Here is a 20208-nt window from a genome sequence, read left to right as displayed (position 1 = left end):
TGAGAATTTGGGAAGCGCCTCTCCTAATACTATCCCCTGCCCCGATAGGCGGAATTGGTTTTCTTGGTCCCTGTATTCCTGAGGAAGTGAGTCACTCTGGCTCCCATTGGTCGTGCTGTGACTAGCTCAAGTCACAAGTCAAAGTTAATCCAAGAGCGGGAGGGAGGACAAGCCCATATGACTGGCTCAGGTCCTGCCGAGCACCAGTCCCTAGCTCCTCGCAACCTTGGGAATATGGTTGTCCTATGGTTGGTGCTTCCAGCCGCGCTAGGCTCCTTTCTCCTGGGGGTCTTTGTCTGGGCTGTCTTTGAGCACTTCCTCACCACTGATGTCCCCTCTGCTCTACCACATCGTGCCAAGTTCAGATTTTTGCACTGTATATTTGTCTATGTGGTCACTTTGGTGCGTTAGCACTCAGTCCCCTCATGGATTGGAGTGAGCTTTCTCTCTCTCTCTCTGTTCCTCTCTCTAGGTCTCTTGGAGGGATAGGAGGGCCTGTCCTTTCATTTGCCTTCCCTCTCTGTCTTCAGATTCTCCCTAGAAAGACAGACTTTGCTACACAGGGGGCTCTCCAAGTCTGCAGGTCCTACATCTGTGGATGGGGGTCAATTATAAGAGATTGAGCATCTGAAGATGTTGGTATCATGGGGGTCCTGGAACCAATCCTTCATGGACACTGAAGGACAGATGGACGATAGTCCTCTCTTTTGTATATGCTATTCTGTTTCTCTCCCTCTTCCCTTCCCATCCTTCCTCTCACCCACCCTCCCTCTTTTTCCTTCCTTCAGCAGCATTTACGAATGCCAATCAGCGGGCTCGTTTCTGAGGCTTCCCAAACTATCCCAGTCCCAGCCTCTCCCCTGAAATGGTTTGGAGCCTGACAGAATGAACTTGCTTCAGCTTTAGCGTCTTCCACTTCACAGCACACAGGTGTCTCCCACCCCCAGCAAAGATTGCTAGCTCCTGGAAGGCAGGGCCCACCTTATCCATCCCAGGACCTGGTGCCTAGCAAATGCTTAGTTACCATTTGCTGATCAGTCACCAGGGAATTCACCCAACATTTCAGAGTGGCCACCCCAGCTGGGCTCACTCTGAGCAGGGGTTTGAGATTTGGGATGAAATGGCACATGCCTAGAGCAGCAGATTTGGGAATAGTTTGGCATCTAGTAAGAGGCAGGCCGCAGAAGGCAATGGCACCCCATTCCAGTACTCTCGCCTAGAAAATCCCATGGACGGAGGAGCCTGGTAGGCTGCAGTCCATGGGGTTGCTAAGAATCAGACACGACTGAGCGACTTCACTTTCTCGTTTCCTTTCAAGCTTCGGAGAAGGAAATGGCAACCCACTCCAGTGTTCTTGCCTGGAGAATCCCAGGGACGGGGAAGCCTGGTGGGCTGCCGTCTATGGGGTCACACAGAGTTGGACATGACTGAAGCGACTTAGCAGCAGCAGCAAGAGGTAGGCAACTTGATTTAATTATGATGTCCCAACCATGGGTGGAGATCAAACAGTTCAGGCTGATGACCTGCGGGGAGAACAACTGTTGAAGGAAGTGAGGAACTTCCTTAATGCTCAGCTCTGAGAGTTACTCCCTGGCTGTGTGATTTTGGGCAATTTACTTCACCCCTCTGTGCCTTAGTTTCATTATCTGTGAAGGGGGAATAATTGTGTTTCTTCCATCAGGTTGGTAAGAAGATTAAGACACCAGGTGACAAGGATTTGGTGATATTTGGCAAATAATGGGCTTCCCAGCTGGCCCAATGGTAAAGAATCTACCTGCCAACCCAGGAGATGTGGGTTTGACCCCTGGGTTGGGAAGATCCCCTGGAGTAGGAAATGGCAACCCACTCCGGTATTCTTGCCTGGAAAATTCCCTGGACAGAGGATCCTAGTGGGCTACAGTCCACGGGATTGCAAGAAGTCAGATGTGACTGAGCACTGAGCACATTTGGTAAATAAGTAAAGTGTTTCTTGTGCTGTTGGACTGTTTCACCAAGGATACAGATGACTTTCAGAGAAATGAACAAGTCTAGTTTATAATTAGGTGAACGCTACTGCCCCAAGGAGACAGGCTGAGGAAGTGGTATGCACATCTCTCTTATTAATCCTGGTCAGGCACTTTGCTGGAGGTCAGGTCGTCTCAAGCCAGCAGCTGCAATCTGTATGGAATTTCAGGCTAGTCTGAGGCCCTTGGACTGAAAATGATGTCCAAGTGGCCCAGAAAACCTGCAATCTTTCCAACCTTCGGTGATTCTCCTCAGGCGTAGCCCACAAGCCAAGCATCTCCTGATGACATCTGCTCCTGGGAGGCTCTGAGATGGGTCTGAGCTTGGCTGTGGAGGGTGAATCCAGCTTGTGAAGTTCCATCCTGGTCCCCCTAACCGTGAGCCCTCCTAGAACAGACTGCTCATCATAGGTGAGAATGATGAGCATGGCGATATCCAAGTGGTTCATTTGATTCCAGAAGACAGATAGATACAGAAGTCACATGAATATTAAGGAGAAGGAGGCAAAAACCTAAAAGACTCTACAGCCCGGAAATCAGGTGCCTAGTTTTGTAGTCAGACAACTTTGGGTCTGAGCACTGAATCTCCACTTTCTAGTTTTGTGGACTAATGTCTTTGAGGCTCTATTTTCTCCTCTAAAGTGGTGAGGATAGCTGGAAATGCTCTTTATAGGGGTGAGGTGGGGAGTGAGTGAGAAATGCATTTAAGGTGCAGGGTAGAGTGCTGGGTGCTTAGAAAGGACTCCGTAAAAATAGCTTATTAGTAGTATATATACAAAATCTTTGAAGGCAAAGACACAGCATTTGCTAAAATCATTATCGATTTGAAGGCTGTTATGAATGACTTCATAATAAGAATGGAGAAGGAAATGGCAACCTACTCCAGTATTCTTACCTGGAAAATCCATGGATGAATTTTCCATGGTTGGAGGAGCCTGGTGGGCTACAGTCCATGGGGCCAAAAAGAGTCAGACACGTGCTGCTTGGGCTTCACATTGTGGTGTCTTCTCTTGCTGTGGAGCACGGGCTCCAGGGCTCTCAGGCTTCAGTACTTGCAGTGTGCAGGCTTAGTTGCCCTGCGGCATGAGGAATCTTCCTGGACCAGGGATTGATCCCATGTCTCCTGCATTGGCAGGTGGATTTCTATCTACCACACGACCAGGGAAGTCCTGATACATTCTTATAAATAATATTAGATGGGCCAAAATGTTTGTTTGATTTTTCCAGACAATGTACAGAAATAATATACAATAATTATAGTATTTATATATACATATAATATATAAAAATATATATAATATATTATATAATATTATATATATTATGTATTATATAATTTTTATAATTATATAATATAAATTTATATAAATTATATATATTATACATTATATATTCATATATTATTAGATACATTAGATATATTATATAGTATGTACATAACACAATATGTATACTATATATAATATATAATAATATCTAATGTATCTAATAATATATAATAATAATATATAATGTATAATAATATATAACAATATATAATATAATACAATATATTGTATATAATATATAATATTATATAAAAATAAAAATATATAATTATATATAATATGTATTATAATATATTATATACTATATATTAATATATAACAATATATTATAATTAATAATATATAATAATCAGTTATGCATTGTATTACTATTATATTATATATATATTATATGATATATACTATATATTATTTATATTGTACATATTATATTATATATTATATACATTATTATATAACTATTATATAATATATATTATATAAAATGTATATTATATATTATATAATATATCACATTAATTTATTTATAATGATTTATTATATTGTGTATATTATATTATATATATAATATAATTTATTTATATTTGTATATTTATATAATATGGAATTTATATATATAAATATTAATATTATTGATATAACATAATATAATTATAATATATAATACATCATGATATATATAATATATCATATATGTATACTATAGTATATAATATAATGTAATATATAATATATAATAATATATGATAATATAATTATATTATTAAATATAATATAATATTTTATAAAATATATCAATATATTAATATATATTAATACAAACATATATTATAATACATATTATATTATGTACAAATATATATTATATATAGAAATATATAATATATAATATCTATTAATATAAATATATTAATATATTTTATAAAATATATGAAATGTAATATAATATATAGTAATATATAATAACATAATATACATAATAAAATAATAATATATTAACATATAATATATATAATATATTATATATTACATTATATTATATACTATATACTATATTATATATTATGATGTATATGTATATATTATGATGTATATGTATTATGATGTATATATGCATTTTAATGTATTATATATTATAATTATATTATATCAATAATATTAATATTAATGTATATTATATATAGTATTATATAATATATATTGTATTATATACTATGATTATTATAAATTATAAATATAATTATAAATTTGTATTTTTAAGTGTATATTGTATTGGTTAATTTGTAAATGTGTATATATATATAACTAAAAAATTTATAAATAAGGTTATAAATTATATAATATAATTATATTATAAAATATAATTTTATATGTTATATTATATATAATAATATAAATATATAATAATAATATATCTAATATATATTAATATATAATATGCATATAACATAATAACATGCAAGCAATATAATATAAATATATAATATGTATGCACTTATACATTTATACAAATATAAATTATATAAATATTATATATTTATGTAAATATAAATATAAAGCCTAACATAAATATTATATATTCATAATATTATAAATAATAATAGACAGTAATCAATCTTCCTAAATTGCCTCTGTCCTAAATGACTAGCTCTGGCAAATGTGAACTCATTGCTGTAGAAAACAATTGAAACCAGACTCTCCTGGTAGCCCAGTGGCCTAAGTGTCCACCTTACAATGCAGGGGACCTGGTTTTATCCCTTGTGCAGGATGACCCCACATGCCACTGAGCAACTAAGCCCATGTGCCACAACTACTGAGCCTGTGCTCAGAGCCCATGCCGCAGCACAGGAGGCGTCAGCACGATGAGAAGTCCGCACGGCAACTAGGGAGAGTAGCCACTTCTCTCTGCAGCCAGAGAAAGTCCGTGCACAGCAGTAAAGACCCAGCACAGCCAAATAAATATTAAAAAAAAACAACAAAAACAATTTAACTTCCTGGCCGTATCTAGTGACCTTTCAGAATGTGGTGCTAAGAGATGTTTATCACCACCTTGCATTGTTCAAAATCCGTGAACCATTTACACTTCAAGATACTGGAATGGGTTCCTCAGATGTGGGCCAAGGGGTGGGAAAGGAGGTCCTCCTCACAGCCCTGGTAAACTTGCTCTCCTCCAACTCAAGCAGAAAAGTAGTGGTTTTGATGGGAGTTCTCTTTTGAGACACCTAAGCCTTGGCAGTGGGGTAGCTGGCGTAGAAGTGGGGATGTCTCCATGGAGGGAATGTACTGGGGCATCCCACAGACCTTGGGCAAGGTCACACCAGTGGGTGTGACCTCACACTTGCCAGAACCCACCAATGACACACTCCCCATGGGTGGTCACATCTGATTCCCAAGCTTCATCCTTGGCGACTGTAGACCTGATTCTTCAATTTTACGAACGAGGAACACTGAAGCTCAGAGAAGGGAACGCTTGAGGTCTTTCAGTGAGATAGCAGTAGGTAGAGCTCAGTCTTGAATTCAAATCTGCTTGATTCCAGAAGCCACACTGTTTCTAGTTTAGTGGTTGAGAACATAACATTCTGTATCTTACTCATTGATGGGCAAGGCACTTGACCTTGGTATGCCTCACTTGCCCCATTTGCAAAATGGAGCTGATAATTGTGCTTGACTTAGAAGGGTTGCTGAACAGTTAGAGCCAGTTAATAACCTAAATCCCTTGGACCAGGATTGGCATGTTGTAGGTGACTGGTAAGTGTCAGCTGTTCTTACTGTGTTCACTATTATCATCCTGTGCTGTTTTCTTCCTGACACAGACACATATTCCATGTGAGGTCCACAGAAGAGATGATGCAACATGGTTGAAATGCTTTTATTATGTGTGATACAATACCATGTAACTACAATAACTACATCTCATTAAATATTTCACTATTTGTTTGCTTATAACCAGAGTGACCATATTAGTTTAAAAACAATGGACTTCTTTTCACATTTGGCATATAGATGGCCCTTGTACCATTGATCCCTCCTCCTGAGCCCATGGGCTTCCCTGATAGGTCAGTTGGTAAAGAATCCGCCTGCAATGCAGGAGATCCCAGTTTGGTTCCTGGGTTGGGAAGATCTGCTATAGAAGGAATAGACTACCCACTCCAGTATTCTTGGGCTTTCCTTGTGGCTTGGCTGGTAAAGAATCTGTCTGCAATGTGGGAGATCTGGGTTCGAACCCTAGGTTGGGAAGATCCCCTGGAGAAGGGAAACGCTACTTACTCCAGTATTCTGGCCTGGAGAATTCAATGGACTGTATAATCCATGGGGTCTCAAAGAGTCAAACACAACTGAGCGACTTTCACTTTCTTTCCTGAACCCATGGCAGACATCCCTAATTGGTCTTATTACTTTTTACTGTTGAACATAAATGTGGCTTAAGCATCTGTCCTAACCCAGGGAGGCAATGATGGTGTTAACCCAGGTGTTAACCTGTCTCTGCCATCTCAAGCTGGGGGCCTAAGACGGCAAGGTTGCCAGTCATCTTGCCTTGGACATTGGCTTTGATGAGCTCAGTGCCCAACCACTCAGCCCAAATGTGGGCGAGCTCTTTGGCAAATTCATACCACTGTTCAACCGAGAGCTTTTGAGAGGAAATTCTGCAAAACCAACCCTTTTTCTGGACACACTCTCCAGAGCCTGTCACTTCCTGATGAGCCCTGGGGCCATGCTTGGAGGCACATGAGAAACTGCAAGAACATTCTAGCCGTTACAAGGAGTAGGAGTCATCTATAATTCAGAAACCCTAACCTCCCTAATCTCTTCCTCTCTTTCTCTTACCTCTAACAGGGGAATGTATTTGAGAAGATAGGGGTTTGCTCCCTGCCCAGATTTCTCCAGTTTTTGCAGAACAGCGTGAGAATCAAGGAGGACCCTGCGCTTGTGGTAACCAACCTGCATTTTGGGACCATACTGGTCAGGCTGTTCCAGCCCAAGGCAGCCTCCCCCAACCCCCGGTGAGGCATCATTTTCTTTCACGGAGGAGGTGCCTTAATGGGGAGCCTGGGTAAGATCCTCCTCGGTGGCTTTATAAAGGAAGAGCCTCATCCACACACACAGCTTTGCCCCCCACCCCTCCCATGGAACCTTGTTGGAGTTTCTCCAAGAAATCACAAATGGGTTGCCATTTCCTTCTCCAGAAAGAAATCAGCAGTTGGAGATTTTTATTCGGAGTCCAGACTATGGACTTTGGGCTCAAGTCAGCAGACGGTGTGGAAATGTTCTTTTTTATACTGTGATAGTCTAGGTCAAGGAGAGTGTGGTGAAGTGGCTGGGGAGGTGAGGGGGGTGGGATGGCATTTATGGCCCTGCAGTAGCGACTCTGCTCCCCTCCCCCTGCTCACCACTCACAGCCATTGCTAGTCCTGTCTGTTCTTCCCCCACAATATTTCTCAAATGCACACGTTTCTTGCAGGCTCTGCAAGATCATTGTGATCTTTCTCTTGCCACATCCCTTTACTCCCACATCTCAGCAACTGCTGTCCCCCATCACTCCTGGCCCTTCATGGTCTCATCCTCACCCAGTAGCCAGAAGGAGCTCATGAAAGTACAAGTTGGAACTTGTCTGTCTTGCACCAAAACCCTTCCTGTGGCTTTCTGGTTTTTTGTTTTTTTTTTTTAATAATGTTATTTATTTCTGACTGTGCTGAGTCTTCTTTGGTGCTCGGGCTTTTCTCTAGCTTTGGTGAGTAGGGGCTACTCTCTAGTTGTGGTGCATGGGCTTATTGCAGTGGCTTCTTGTTATGGCTCCCTAGCTCTAGAGCACAGGCTCAATGCCTGTGGCACACAGAATTCGTTGCTCAACGACATGTAGGATCTTCCTGGGCCAGGTATCGAACCCATATCTCCTGCATTGGTAGGTGGATTCTTTACCACTGAGCCACCAGGGAAGCCCTAGGGTCTTTTCAAAAAATAAATTTATTTATCATTTTTGTCTGTGCTAGGTCTCCATTGCTGTGTGTGGGGCTTTCTCTAGTTGCAGCAAGCGGGGGCCACTCTGCTGCAGTGTGCAGGCTTCTTACTGAGGCGGCTCCTCTTGTTGCAGAACACAGACTCTAGGGCACTTGGGCTTCAGTAATTGTGGCACATGGGCTTAGTTGCCCCGTGGCATGTGGCATGTTGTTTCCCCGACCAGGGCCTGAAGCCACGTCCCTGCATTGGAAGGCAGAGTCTTACCACTGGACCACCAGGCAAGATCCCTCCAGGGTCTTTAGATGAAACCTGAACTCCCCCCAAAAGCTGGTGCTGGCCCTTCAGACCTCTCCTGCCTGCTCACCTGGGCCTCCTGCCTGCCCAGAGTGATCACTGCGGGAGCCACGCTGCCCATGCTGCCGACACACCAGGCTCCTCTCTGAATCTCCCGCACTTGCTATTTCCCGGCCTCCAGAGTTGTCTCTCCACACGCCCTCACTTTGCAGGACTGCTGACTCCCTCTTCATTCTTCCAGTTCGATCTCAAGGGTCCCTCCCCAGAGTGGCCTCCTGGACATCTTCTCTAAAGAACTCTCCCTGCCCACTCTAGTGCCCTGCCCTATGCCCGGTGTCCATCCATCCTTGACATCATCCTTTAACATTTTCTTCATGGCAGTTGTCACAATCTGAATGAATCTCCTTCCTCCAGGTGTTTCCTTATTTACTGTCTGCATTCCGCAACTAAGAATGGAAAGTCTGAGAGTGCAAGAAAGACTTTTGTTTGCTTGTTGCAGGACCCCAGGGCCAGACCCATGGTTTTATTTTTTGAATGAATGTATAAGCATGAGATCTCTTTAAGAAAATTGGATATAGCAAGGGAACATTTCACGCAAGGATGGGCACAATAAAGGACAGAAATGATAAGGACCTAACAGAAGCAGAAGAGATTAAGAAGAAGTGGTTAGAATACAAAGAAGAAGTATATAGAAAAGGTCTTAATGACCTGGCTAGCCATGGTGGTATGGTCACTCACCTGGAGCCAGATATCCTGGAGTATGAAGTCAAGTGGGCCCTACAAAGTATTACTACAAACAAAGCTAGTGGAGGTGATGGGACATTCTAGCTGAGTTATTTAAAATTCTAAAAGATGATGCTGTTAAAGTGTTGCATGCAAATTTGGATAATTCAGCAGTGGCCACAGGACTGGAAAATGTCAGTTTTCACTCCAATCCCAAAGAAGGGCCATGCCAAAGAATGTTCAAACACTTGACAATTGTGCTCATTTCACATGCTAGCAAGATAATGCTCAAAATACTCCAAGCTAGGCTTCGATAGTATGTGAACCAAGAACTGCCAGATGTACAAGCTGTGTTTAAAAAAGGCAGAGAAACTAGAGATCAAACTGCCAACATCCCTTGGATCATAGAAAAAGCAAGAGAATTCCAGAAAAACATCTACTTCTGCTTCATTGACTACACTAAAGCCTTTGACTGTGTGGATCACAACAAACTGTGGAAAATTCTTAAAAAGATGGGAATACCAGACCACCTTACCTGTCTCTTGAGAAACCTATATGTGGGTCAAGAAGAAACAGATCTGGACATGGAGCTACGGACTTGTTCAAAATTGGGAAAGGAGTATGTCAAGGCTATATATTGTCACCCTGCTTATTTTACTTATATGCAGAGTATATCTTGGAAAATGTCAGGCTGGATGAATCATAAGCTGGAATCAAGATTGCTGCTAGAAATATCAACAATCTCAGATATACAGATGATACCACTCTAACGGCAGAAAGTGAAGAGGAACTAAAGGGTTTCTTGATGGTAGTGAAAGAAAAGAATGAAAAAAATGGCTTAAAACTCAATGTTCAATAAACTAAGATCATGGCATCTGGTCCCATCATTTCATGGCAAATAGAAGGGGAAGAATTGGAAGCAGTGACAGGTTTTATTTTCCTGGGCTCCAAAATCACTGCAGATGTTGACTGCAGCCATGAAAATAAAAGATGTTTGCTCCTTGGAAGGAAAGTTACGACAAACCAGACAGTCTATTAAAAAGTAGTGACATCACTTTTCTGACAAGGGTCAATATAGTCAAAACTATGGCCTTTACAGTCATCATGTACTGGATGTGAGAGGTGGACCATAAGGAAGGCTGAGTGCTGAAGAATTGATGCTTTCAAATTCTCCAGGTGCTGGAGAAGAGTCTTGAGAATCCTTTGAACTGCAAGGAGATCAAATCAGTTAATCCTGGAGGAAATCAGCCTTGAACATTCACTGGCAAGACTGATGCTGAAGCTGAAGCTCCAGTATTTTGACAACTTGATGAGAAGAGATGACTCTCTGGAAAATAGCCTGATGCTGGGAGATTGAAGGCAAGAGAAGGGGGTGGCAGAGGATGAGATGGTTATATAGCATCACCAACTCAATGGACATGAATTTGAGCAAAACAGAAGGGCCTCGTTTGTGACAGTCCTTGGGGGTCCCAAAATGTCAAACACAGCTTAGGGACTGAACAACAACAATGAGCATATGAATACATAGATGGATGGATGGGTGGATAACTGGGTAAAGGGATATAAACCAACCAACACACAGGAGGATGGAGAGATTATCACACAGGAGAAAATTTGCCCTTGTGAAGAGCTGAGCGGTCCCATTACATGTTGCCTGAGATTAGGCTGTACTGCCACCTGGTGGTAGAATATAATATCTGAACTTCCTGCCTGGATGCTCTCCCTTTCTCTGAAGTTAACTGTATTTACTTTGTGGGGCTTCCCTGGTGGCTCAGTGGTAAGGAATCTGCCTGCAATGCAGGAGACACTGGAGATGAGGGTTCAGTCCCCGGGTCAGGAAGATACCCTGAAGGAAATGCAACCTGGTAACCAACGCTAGTGTCCTTGCCAGGAGAATGCCCTGGGCAGAGAAGCCTGGCGGGCTGTAGTCTGTGGTGAGCACACATGCACACATCTTTGTCCTGGCCCCCTTGTCCACGATCACTCCTCCCTTTCAGAGGCCTCTGGGAGCACTCCATTTTTTGCCTGCGACTGTTCCTCTTCCTCTGTGGAGGAATATTACTTCCAAAAGTAACACCAGGACTCACTCAGCAAATATCTTTTTAAGGACCTACTACATGTCAGACCCTCTTTGAGGCCCAGGGGACATTGTGGAGCACAAGAAAGGTCCTCACAGAGCTTACCCAAACAATGGGGCCGAGCAGTGGAAGAAAAACAAGCGTATGTGTGCTCAGTTGTGTCTGACTCTTTGTGACCCCATGGGCTGTAGCCTGCCAGGCTCCTCTGTCCATGGGATTCTCCAGGCAAGAATACTGGAGTGGGTTGCCATTTCCTCCTCCAGGGGATCTTTCCCACCCAGGGACTGAACCCTTGTCTCCTGCATTGACAGGTAGATTCTTTACCACTGTGCCACCTGGGAAGCCCATACATACATATATACATATATATAATTATTCATTATTATTCACATTCCAGAGCAGATGTGCCCACCTTCCCTCATCTTGGCTTTGTCAGTTTCAAAGCACCAAGTCTTCTTGTTTTCCTTCCCATCAAAGAAAACATTGTGGCTGGTGAGCCCCAAGGCATATCTGCTCCCCGACATTCAGGAAACTTGGGTGGATTCAGGTGTCTGATTTTAAGCTTTTTCTGTTGTCCAGGCAGAGGGGGCCAGAGTCACTTCAAGGGAAGCAAGAACAGGAAGAGAGGGAGCTGTCACACCTAGCGCCAGCATTGCTTGCAGCTCTCCCTGTGAGCTGGGGGGCAGCGCTGGGCCCCATGGGCACCAGGCCTTGTACAGGCTACTCACAGGCAGCTGCTGCTGTGCCGGTTTTTGTCTTGCAGACCTATACCACAGCCTGTGTGGTTCTCTAGCCCGGGAGACTGACTCTGTTTTGCTGGCGGTTGGGTGAGTTGAGGGAGAAAGTTAGTGGGTGATACCTGGTGGCAGAAGGTAGAGGTGAGGCCCCAGATGATTTGCAGAACAGAGGTCCTAACCCTGTAGAGACATTCTTGCACATGCATCCGTGGAGACGGGCACGGTAGCATTCAACACAGCCTAAACCGGAAGCGACCCAAATGCCCATCCACGGTGAGTACGCGAATCAGCTGTGGCACTCTTGGTGTTACAGTGCACAGCCATTAAGGTGTTATGGGATGTGGCATAGCTGTTCAAATGAGGGAACCAGAAGGCACACCCATAATGTGGATGAATCTTGGCAGTATAAAATTTAGTGGGAACATTTTAAAAAAATTATGTAAAGCAAGATACTCTGTCTACAGAATGAAAAACAATTAAAATCAGAGCAATACTTTTAAGGAATATGCATAGGCACAATGAAATTATGTAGAAAGGAAAGAAAAAGAATGATGGTTATGTGATTCAAGGTAACCATTCCCTCAAATGGGGGAGGCAGTGAGATGGGATGGTGGTGGGGGTATTATGAGGTTGGCTGAAGATTCTGAAGGTTCTGGTTAATATCCTGGCTGTTCTTTGGGGCAATGATGCTTCTTGCATTGTTAAAACAAATAACTAACGAACTTATGAACTAACTAGCTAGCTAATTAACTCCCAACCATGAAGGGACTAATGTTGGGAGTGTCTCAAGGAAGCCATAACTCTGGGCACCTGGGGTTCTTTGAAAATAGGAGAGGGCTTTTGAGTGAATGGAAGGGGCTGTGGGGACCACTCACCAGAATTCTGGTTCTTAATCCAACAGATCACAAGTCACAGGGAAACATTTTAGAGAATGCAAGTGAGAGAATCTAAAAACTACCCTTTTAGATTCAGCCTCTAGAAAAAGCCCCCTCAAAAAAAGCAACTTCCTCAGCATCTCTGGTTTTCTTGATGAGATGGAGGAAGATAGCATCTTTCCAGTCCTCATCATTGTACCTCCCAACCAGCTGAGCCTCATGTCTGACATTCCACCATTAGAGTTTCCACCAGACTCTACATCTCTGAGGTCTTAGTGATAATAAAAACATCCCTTGAACACATAAAGGTGTTAATAAGCACCTCCGTTAATAACTTGTAGGAAATTGCTGAGGATATTGTTATTCTTGGGCTTCCCAGGTGGCACTAGTGCTAAAGAATCTGCCTGCCAATGCAGTTCAGCCCAGTTCAGTTCAGTTGAGTCCCTCAGTTGTGTCCGACTCTTTGCAACCCCATGGATTGCAACACACCAGGCTTCCCTGTCCATCACCAACTCCCGGAGTTTACTCAAACTCATGTCCATCGAGTTGGTGATGCCATCCAAACATCTCATCCTCTGTTTTCCCCTTCTCCTCCCACCTTCAGTCTTTCCCAGCATCAGGGTCTTTTCAAATGAGTCAGTTCTTCGCATCAGGTGGATAAAGTATTGGAGTTTCAGCTTCAGCATTAGTCCTTCCAATGAATATTCAGGACTGATTTCCTTTAGGAGGGACTGGTTGGATCTCCTTGCAGTCCAAGGGACTCTCAAGAGTCTTCTCCAAGACCACAGTTCAAAAGCATCAATTCTTTGGTGCTCAGATTTCTTTATAGTTCAACTCTCATATCCATACATGACTACTGGATAAAACCATAGCCTTGACTAGACGGACCTTTGCTGGCGAAGTAATGTCTTTGCTTTTTAATATGCTCTCTAGGTTAGTCATTGTTTTTCTTCCAAGGAGCAAGCCTCTTTTAATTTCATGGCTGTAGTTACCATCTGCAGTGATTCTGGAGCCCAAGAAAATAAAGTCTGTCATTATTCCCATTGTTTCCCCATCTATTTCCCATGAAGTGATGGAACCAGATGCCATGATCTTAGTTTTCTGAATGTTGAGTTTTAAGCCAACTTTTTCACTCTCCTCGTTCACTTTCATAAAGAGGCTTTTTAGTTCTTCTTCACTTTCTGCCATAAGGGTGGTGTCATCTGCATATCTGAGGTTATTGATATAATAATCTCTGGATTGTGAAGATCCCCTGGAGGAGGAAATGGCAATCCACTCCAGTATTCTTGCCTTGGAAATCCCATGGCCAGAGGAGCCTGGTGGGCTATGTCTATGTATTGCAGAATCGGACACGACTAAACACACTATTGTACTGTATATTGTATTGCTATTCTAGACAGCTGAAAAGGCTTGGCATAAAGGTTTTGATAGCTAGGCTGGTGGAGGAAGAAAGGCAAGTAAGGTTCTTCAGGTTGCCAGGGGCTGCAGGTAGATGGTGCCTGGGGGGAAAAGCCCCAACAACACTAAGGGAGAAATGATCATGGTCTGGGTGCTCCCTGATTTTTCATCAAGACATAATGGAATTTCTTAAGTAAGATCCTGGAGAATCTGTGTTTGAAAGACCTGTCTTTCAACCATTTGGCTCTGCAGAGCCTTCATACCTGACAGTGGGTGGGCAAGAGAGAGTCCAAGGAGGTGTAGGCATTTCTGTTTCCTACTAGCAGGTCTGGGATTCTGCAATAGAAAGCATATGCTAGTTTATGACATCAGGTTTGTATGTTTGACATTTGATGAGTTGCATTCACTTCCAGGGGCTTCCCTGGTGGCTCAGCGGTAAAGAATCCACCTGCAATGCAGGAGACCCGGGTTTGATCCCTGGGTTGGGAAGATCCCCTGGAGGAGAGCATGGCAATTCACTTCTGTATTCTTGCCTAGAGAATCCCATGGACAGAGAAGCCTGACAGGCTGCAGTCCATGGGGTCACATAGAGTCAGACACGACTGAAATGACTAAGCAGCTGCAGCATTCACTTCTAGACATGGCAAAGTGGAAGCTGAAGCTTGCGCTTGCTGCTTACAGGTGCTGGGGCCATCTCACCGTGAGGACTCCACAGAGGTGCATGTGTTTTGCCTGCATTTAAGTGGGAACCCATGCTGATAACACTGAATTATTGATCACGATATTGCTTATTGCAGAAATGTGGCAAAGTTATAAGCAATCAACCCACTCTACTCTTTCTTTTTAAAAAAAATATATTTATTTATTTGGCTGCACCAGATTCTAGTTGTGGCATGTGGAATCTATTTCCCTGACCAGGGATGGAACCTAGGCTCCCTGAACTGGGAGTGTGGAGTCAACCACTGGATCACGAGGGAAGTCCCCAAATTGTATTCTTAAAAATGATGCTTTAGGAAACCTTTTATAGGAAATAAAATTCAAGGTCAAATAGAAGGCAGTGGTTTTCAAACTGGGTTCCGTAGAGCTCTAGGGTTTTCCTCATTGTCTCAGAGGTGGGCCCAGAGGTCAAAGAAGAAGAAGCAGTGGGGGATTCAGGTGTCTTATCTTTGGGCAAAACCAGAACAACTGTATTTACCTATTTTATTTGGTGGAGCTCCTGGTATCATTTTAATAAAATAATAATTTTTTTTTGTTCTAAATAAGTTTGAAAGCCACTAGTATAAGGTGTAATTTTTCCTTATGGAATTCTCAATTTAATCTTACAAGTAAAATGATTTTTTTTTTGATGCTTTTAAGTGATAGGTTGCAAGAACTGAAAAGACAACTAGCAACAGCTTCAAATAAAAATTTAAGATAACAACCATACTTTAAATAAGCTTTCTAATCCAAGTTTAGCTAAGCTGTTAACTGGTTTAGCCAAGCTGTTTCTATTTTTAAAATGTATTCCTTTCTGTTATTCCAGTCTTGATTCATACATTAGTTAGCTTGTGTTAGACGTGGGTTCGATCCCTGGTTGAGGAAGATCCCCTGGAGAAGGAAATGGCAACCTACTCCAGTACTCTTGCCTGGAAAATTCCCTGGATGAAGGAACCTTGTAGGCTACAGTCCATGGGGTTGCAAAGAGCCAGACACGACTGAAGGACTTCACTTTCACTTTACTATTTTTAGAAGTTCACCTGCTCTCCCAGCTTGACTGAACTATAATGATGTGTGCATTCTGTCAGTTTAAGGTGTTCAACATGTTGGTTTGATATACTTACATACTGCAATATGACTGCTACCATCATATCACATAATTAGCATTTCTTTTTATGGTGAGAACCTTTAAGATCTACTCTGTTAGCAACTTTCAATTATATAAAATATTGATGTTAACTATAGTCACTATCCTGTACTTAGATCCCCAGGACTTGTTCATCTTATAACTGCAAGTTTGTATCATTTGACCAACATCTCATTTCCCTCACCACCCAGGAGCCCCTGGTAACCAGGACTCAACTCTCTGTCTCTCTGAGTTTTGGCTTCTTTAGATTCTATGTATAAGTGATATCATACAGTGTTTGTCTTTCTCTGTTTGACTTATTTCACTCAATGTAACATCCTGGTTTCATCCAAGTTGTTGCAAATGGCAGGATTTCCTTCTTTTTTACCACTAAACAATGTTTCAATTTATATGGAACATCTAGAAGTTCATTTTAAAGCTCCTTCTCTTTGTCCTTGAATTCCCCTGAGGAGACACACTTTGGGGGCTTAGACAAAGCCCCAGGATGCTGATCATCAACCTCTGGCGCCTGGGTCTGCCACAGCCCCAGTTATGTCTGTTTTCTGACTGCCTACCTTCTCTACACCTTCACTGTCAGAACACTTCCCAAACCCCTTCTTTCCTTCCTGCAGCCCCAGAAAAGGAGGAAACTCTGAGTCATTGGTGGGAACAAACCTTGGTCCATTAGATTTTTCTTTTTAAAATAATTCTACCTGAAAGAAACTTACCCTTGACTTTCATTTTGGTTTCTTCTATCCTTTTCTTTCATGAGTGGCAGCAGCTTCATTGGCCTTTCTTGACACTGCTAGTCGTTTTGCTTCTGATATGAATAGCTTTCTAATTTACACGTATTTTTCTTGTTGTTCAAATCTCTTATTTTTAATTTTTTTTTAATTGGAGGAAAATTGCTTTACAGTGTTGTGTTGGTTTCTGCCATACAACAACCTGAATCAGCCATAATTATATACAGCCCCTCCCTCGTGAGCCCACTCCTCTAGGTCATCACAGAGTGCCTGGCTGGACTCTGGCACTGTATAGCAGAAGTTGCACATTCCTGTATGGAGCGTCTCCATCTGTGGAAAGTAGACAGAGCATAGTTGTGGAATCAAGGATCCCTGCCCGTAAGTTAAGGAAAGGTTCTTCACATCCTCATATGCATAAAGTGGGGATAAGCACCCGTACCTCAGAGGGCCATTCTGAAGGTTTAATTAGAAACACCATTGCAAGGGGGAGTGGAAAGTAACATCGCTTCCCAGCGACCCCCGTTCACACAGCTGTGCTTCTGTTCCCCGCTTGCTCAGGTACCGCAAGCTTCCTGATCACCATTACTATACCCTTTCCTGTGATTGCCTGAATGCCTCCATTCACTTCCTGAAGATCCTGGAAACATATGGGGTGGATTCCTCCCAGGTTGTGCTCTGTGGAGACAGCCTTGGGACAGGAATAGTGGCCTTGATCTCCCAGACCTTGGTGGGCAAGTTGGATCTTTCTCAAATTCGGGCCCAGGTCCCTCCTGCAACTCATCAATTTTCAGCTGCCATCCTTTCACCAGAACTCACGCATCCCATTCCTTACCCAGAAGTTAATGATAACTTCTGTGTTTAAATACCTGCTTATTGACTTCTCCTGGTGGGATGCCATCATGAGTGGGGCTTTTATTCCCCCTGAAGTCTGGAAGAAGTACCGGAAGTGGCTCAGTACTGACAACCTACCCAACAGGTTCAAGAAGACAGGCTGCCAACCTGTGTTTCCTGCCCCTTTTAATGAGGCTGCCTATTTAGAAAATAAACACTTGTTGGATGTGGAATATTCACCCCTTTTAAAGGATGATGAGATCATAGCCCAGATTCCGGAGGCCTTCCTGGTGAGCTGTGAGAATGATATCCTCCGTGATGATGCCTTGCTCTATAGGAAGCGCTTGGAGGACCAGGGGGTCCCCGTGACGTGGTACTATGTGGAAGATGGCTTTCATGGATCACTGTTATTTTTTGATAAGAAGTCATTCTCTTTCCCATGCTCCCTGAAAATTATGAATGCTGTAGTCTGTTATATAAAGAGCATACTGTAAGGTTGGGGGTCTGAGTAGGGCATAGCCAGTATGGACTCTGCTACAAGCTGAGTCCTTTGATGAACTGCATATTAATTGATTAAGGAGATGCTCAGTCAGTGCTTACACTGCAAGGGAAGGATGAGAAGGAAGCTAAGAACAGTCATGCTTAGTATTTGAGAAAATCCCAACTGTTTCCTCTCAGTGCCAACAGTGTTCAATTCTGGATCTAGCAACATTCTCTAACCTTCTCATTCAGGTGAAATAAATACTCAATGGAGAAAAAAAAATGCCTTTAAAGTTTCTCAACACTCTAACACACAAGACCTCTGCTGAATGAATGTTAACAACTGTCCATGATGAGTCTATACCCGTAATGCTGAAGTACTGCTTGGGGCTAACATCTCCTTTGGAGGTGGGGGCAACTAATTGTTCCCAGGGCCAAAGGTTCATCAGTCAAATTCCAACAGTTGGTTTACAGATTGATTCCAGTTGGCTGAGAGATGCTATTGCAACAAAACTCTGCCCTCAGTGTAACCACATTTGATCTGGACTAAAGGGACATTTTAGAGGAGCTCATGAGAAAGGGAGAGGTGAGAAGAGGCGAGAGGAAGGCATTGAGGAAAAGGGTGGGCTCTGGGGCTGGGGGGCTTCTCCCGGGCTTAAGTCTTTGATCTGAATTCCAAAATTAGGTCATTAGCTACCAAGAGGCAGGGTCTTAGAGCCAGGGCTGTCTTGGGAATCTCTGAATGCCACGTAAGATATTGAAACTGCATTTCCTAAAGCAGTAAGATGTCAGCCTTCTTTCTCTAGTGAACTTATATCTTGGTCTCACTTTTACAAAGAATCTTGCCTTCACTTAGCCCACACCACTTTTTCTGTTTGCAGGGAATAGGAAGATAATATATGTATTGCATGTTGGAGGCAGTCCACATTACTTTGGGTCCGTGTTTCTAGCCATATCTGTAATAGCACTGGGCCTCCCTGCTGTCTGGTCCCATCCAAGGGCTAAAGTTGGATGGTCTCTCTTCTCTGCAGCCATAGTATCTCTTGGTGTCAAGGACCTCACCTATGACTGATGGAGGTAGGAGTCTTATCGGTGTCCTGGATTCTAGCAAAGGGGGCAGATATCTACACAGGCAGTTTTGGACTAGGCTCCTGGGAGCATGGACAGGTATCATGATCCATGTGCTATATGTAAGCAGCTTTGATGGAGAAGTATGTTAATTACCTACTGCTGTGTAACAACACTACCATGAACTCAGTGGCTTAAACAACACAGATTTATTATCTTACAGTTTCTATGGATCAGGACACTGAGAATGGACGCTTAGCTGCAATTAAGGTGTTGGGGCTGTCATTTCTTCTGAGGCTCGGGTGGTGAGAAATCTGTTTAAGTTTAGTCAGCTTGTTGGAAGAATTCAGTTCCTTGAAGTTGAAGACAGAGAGTTTTGATTTCCTGCTAGCTGTTGGTTAGAGGCCACTATTGGCTTCTAGAAGCCACTCACAGTTTCTTTTGCACGTGAGTTTTCCCCAAATGACTGCTTTCTACCTTTTTTAAAAAGATTTATTTATATATATTTTGGCTATGATGGGTCTTCGTTGCTGCATGCAGGCTTTCTCTAGTTGTGGCAAGCAGGGGCTACTCTTCATTGTTGTGTGCAGGCTGCTCATTGCGGTGGCTTCTCTTGTTGCAGAGTACAGGCTCTAGGTGCGTGGGTTCAGTACTTGCTGTTCTCGGGCTCCAGAGCACAGGCTCGGTATTTGTGGCACATGGGCTTTGTTGCTCCAAGCATGTGGGATCTTCCAGATCACGGATGGTACCCATGTCCCTTGCATTGCAAAGCAATTTCTTAACCACTGGACCACCAGGGAAGGTCTGCTTTCTTCCTTAAAGTGAGCAAAGGAGAAAGACTTAAGCACGATAGCCATTAAATTCTAAAGTAA

General features: G+C 42.6%; 1 protein-coding gene across 1 annotated transcript; it reads left to right on the top strand.

Annotated features, from left to right (window-relative positions):
- Nucleotides 1-234: 234 nt before the first annotated feature.
- Nucleotides 235-18282, top strand: AADACL4 (arylacetamide deacetylase like 4). The gene is given in 5 exon segments (XM_065937136.1): nucleotides 235-402; nucleotides 7166-7382; nucleotides 12146-12209; nucleotides 17516-17722; nucleotides 17724-18282. Coding segments are annotated over 5 exon segments (1215 nt in total).
- Nucleotides 18283-20208: the final 1926 nt, after the last annotated feature.

This window comes from Muntiacus reevesi, chromosome 5 (genome assembly GCF_963930625.1).
Source record: "Muntiacus reevesi chromosome 5, mMunRee1.1, whole genome shotgun sequence".
Classification (NCBI taxonomy): domain Eukaryota; kingdom Metazoa; phylum Chordata; class Mammalia; order Artiodactyla; family Cervidae; genus Muntiacus; species Muntiacus reevesi.
The sequence above is the reverse complement of the archived record's forward strand: the minus strand, read 5'-3'. Positions and strand labels throughout refer to the sequence as shown.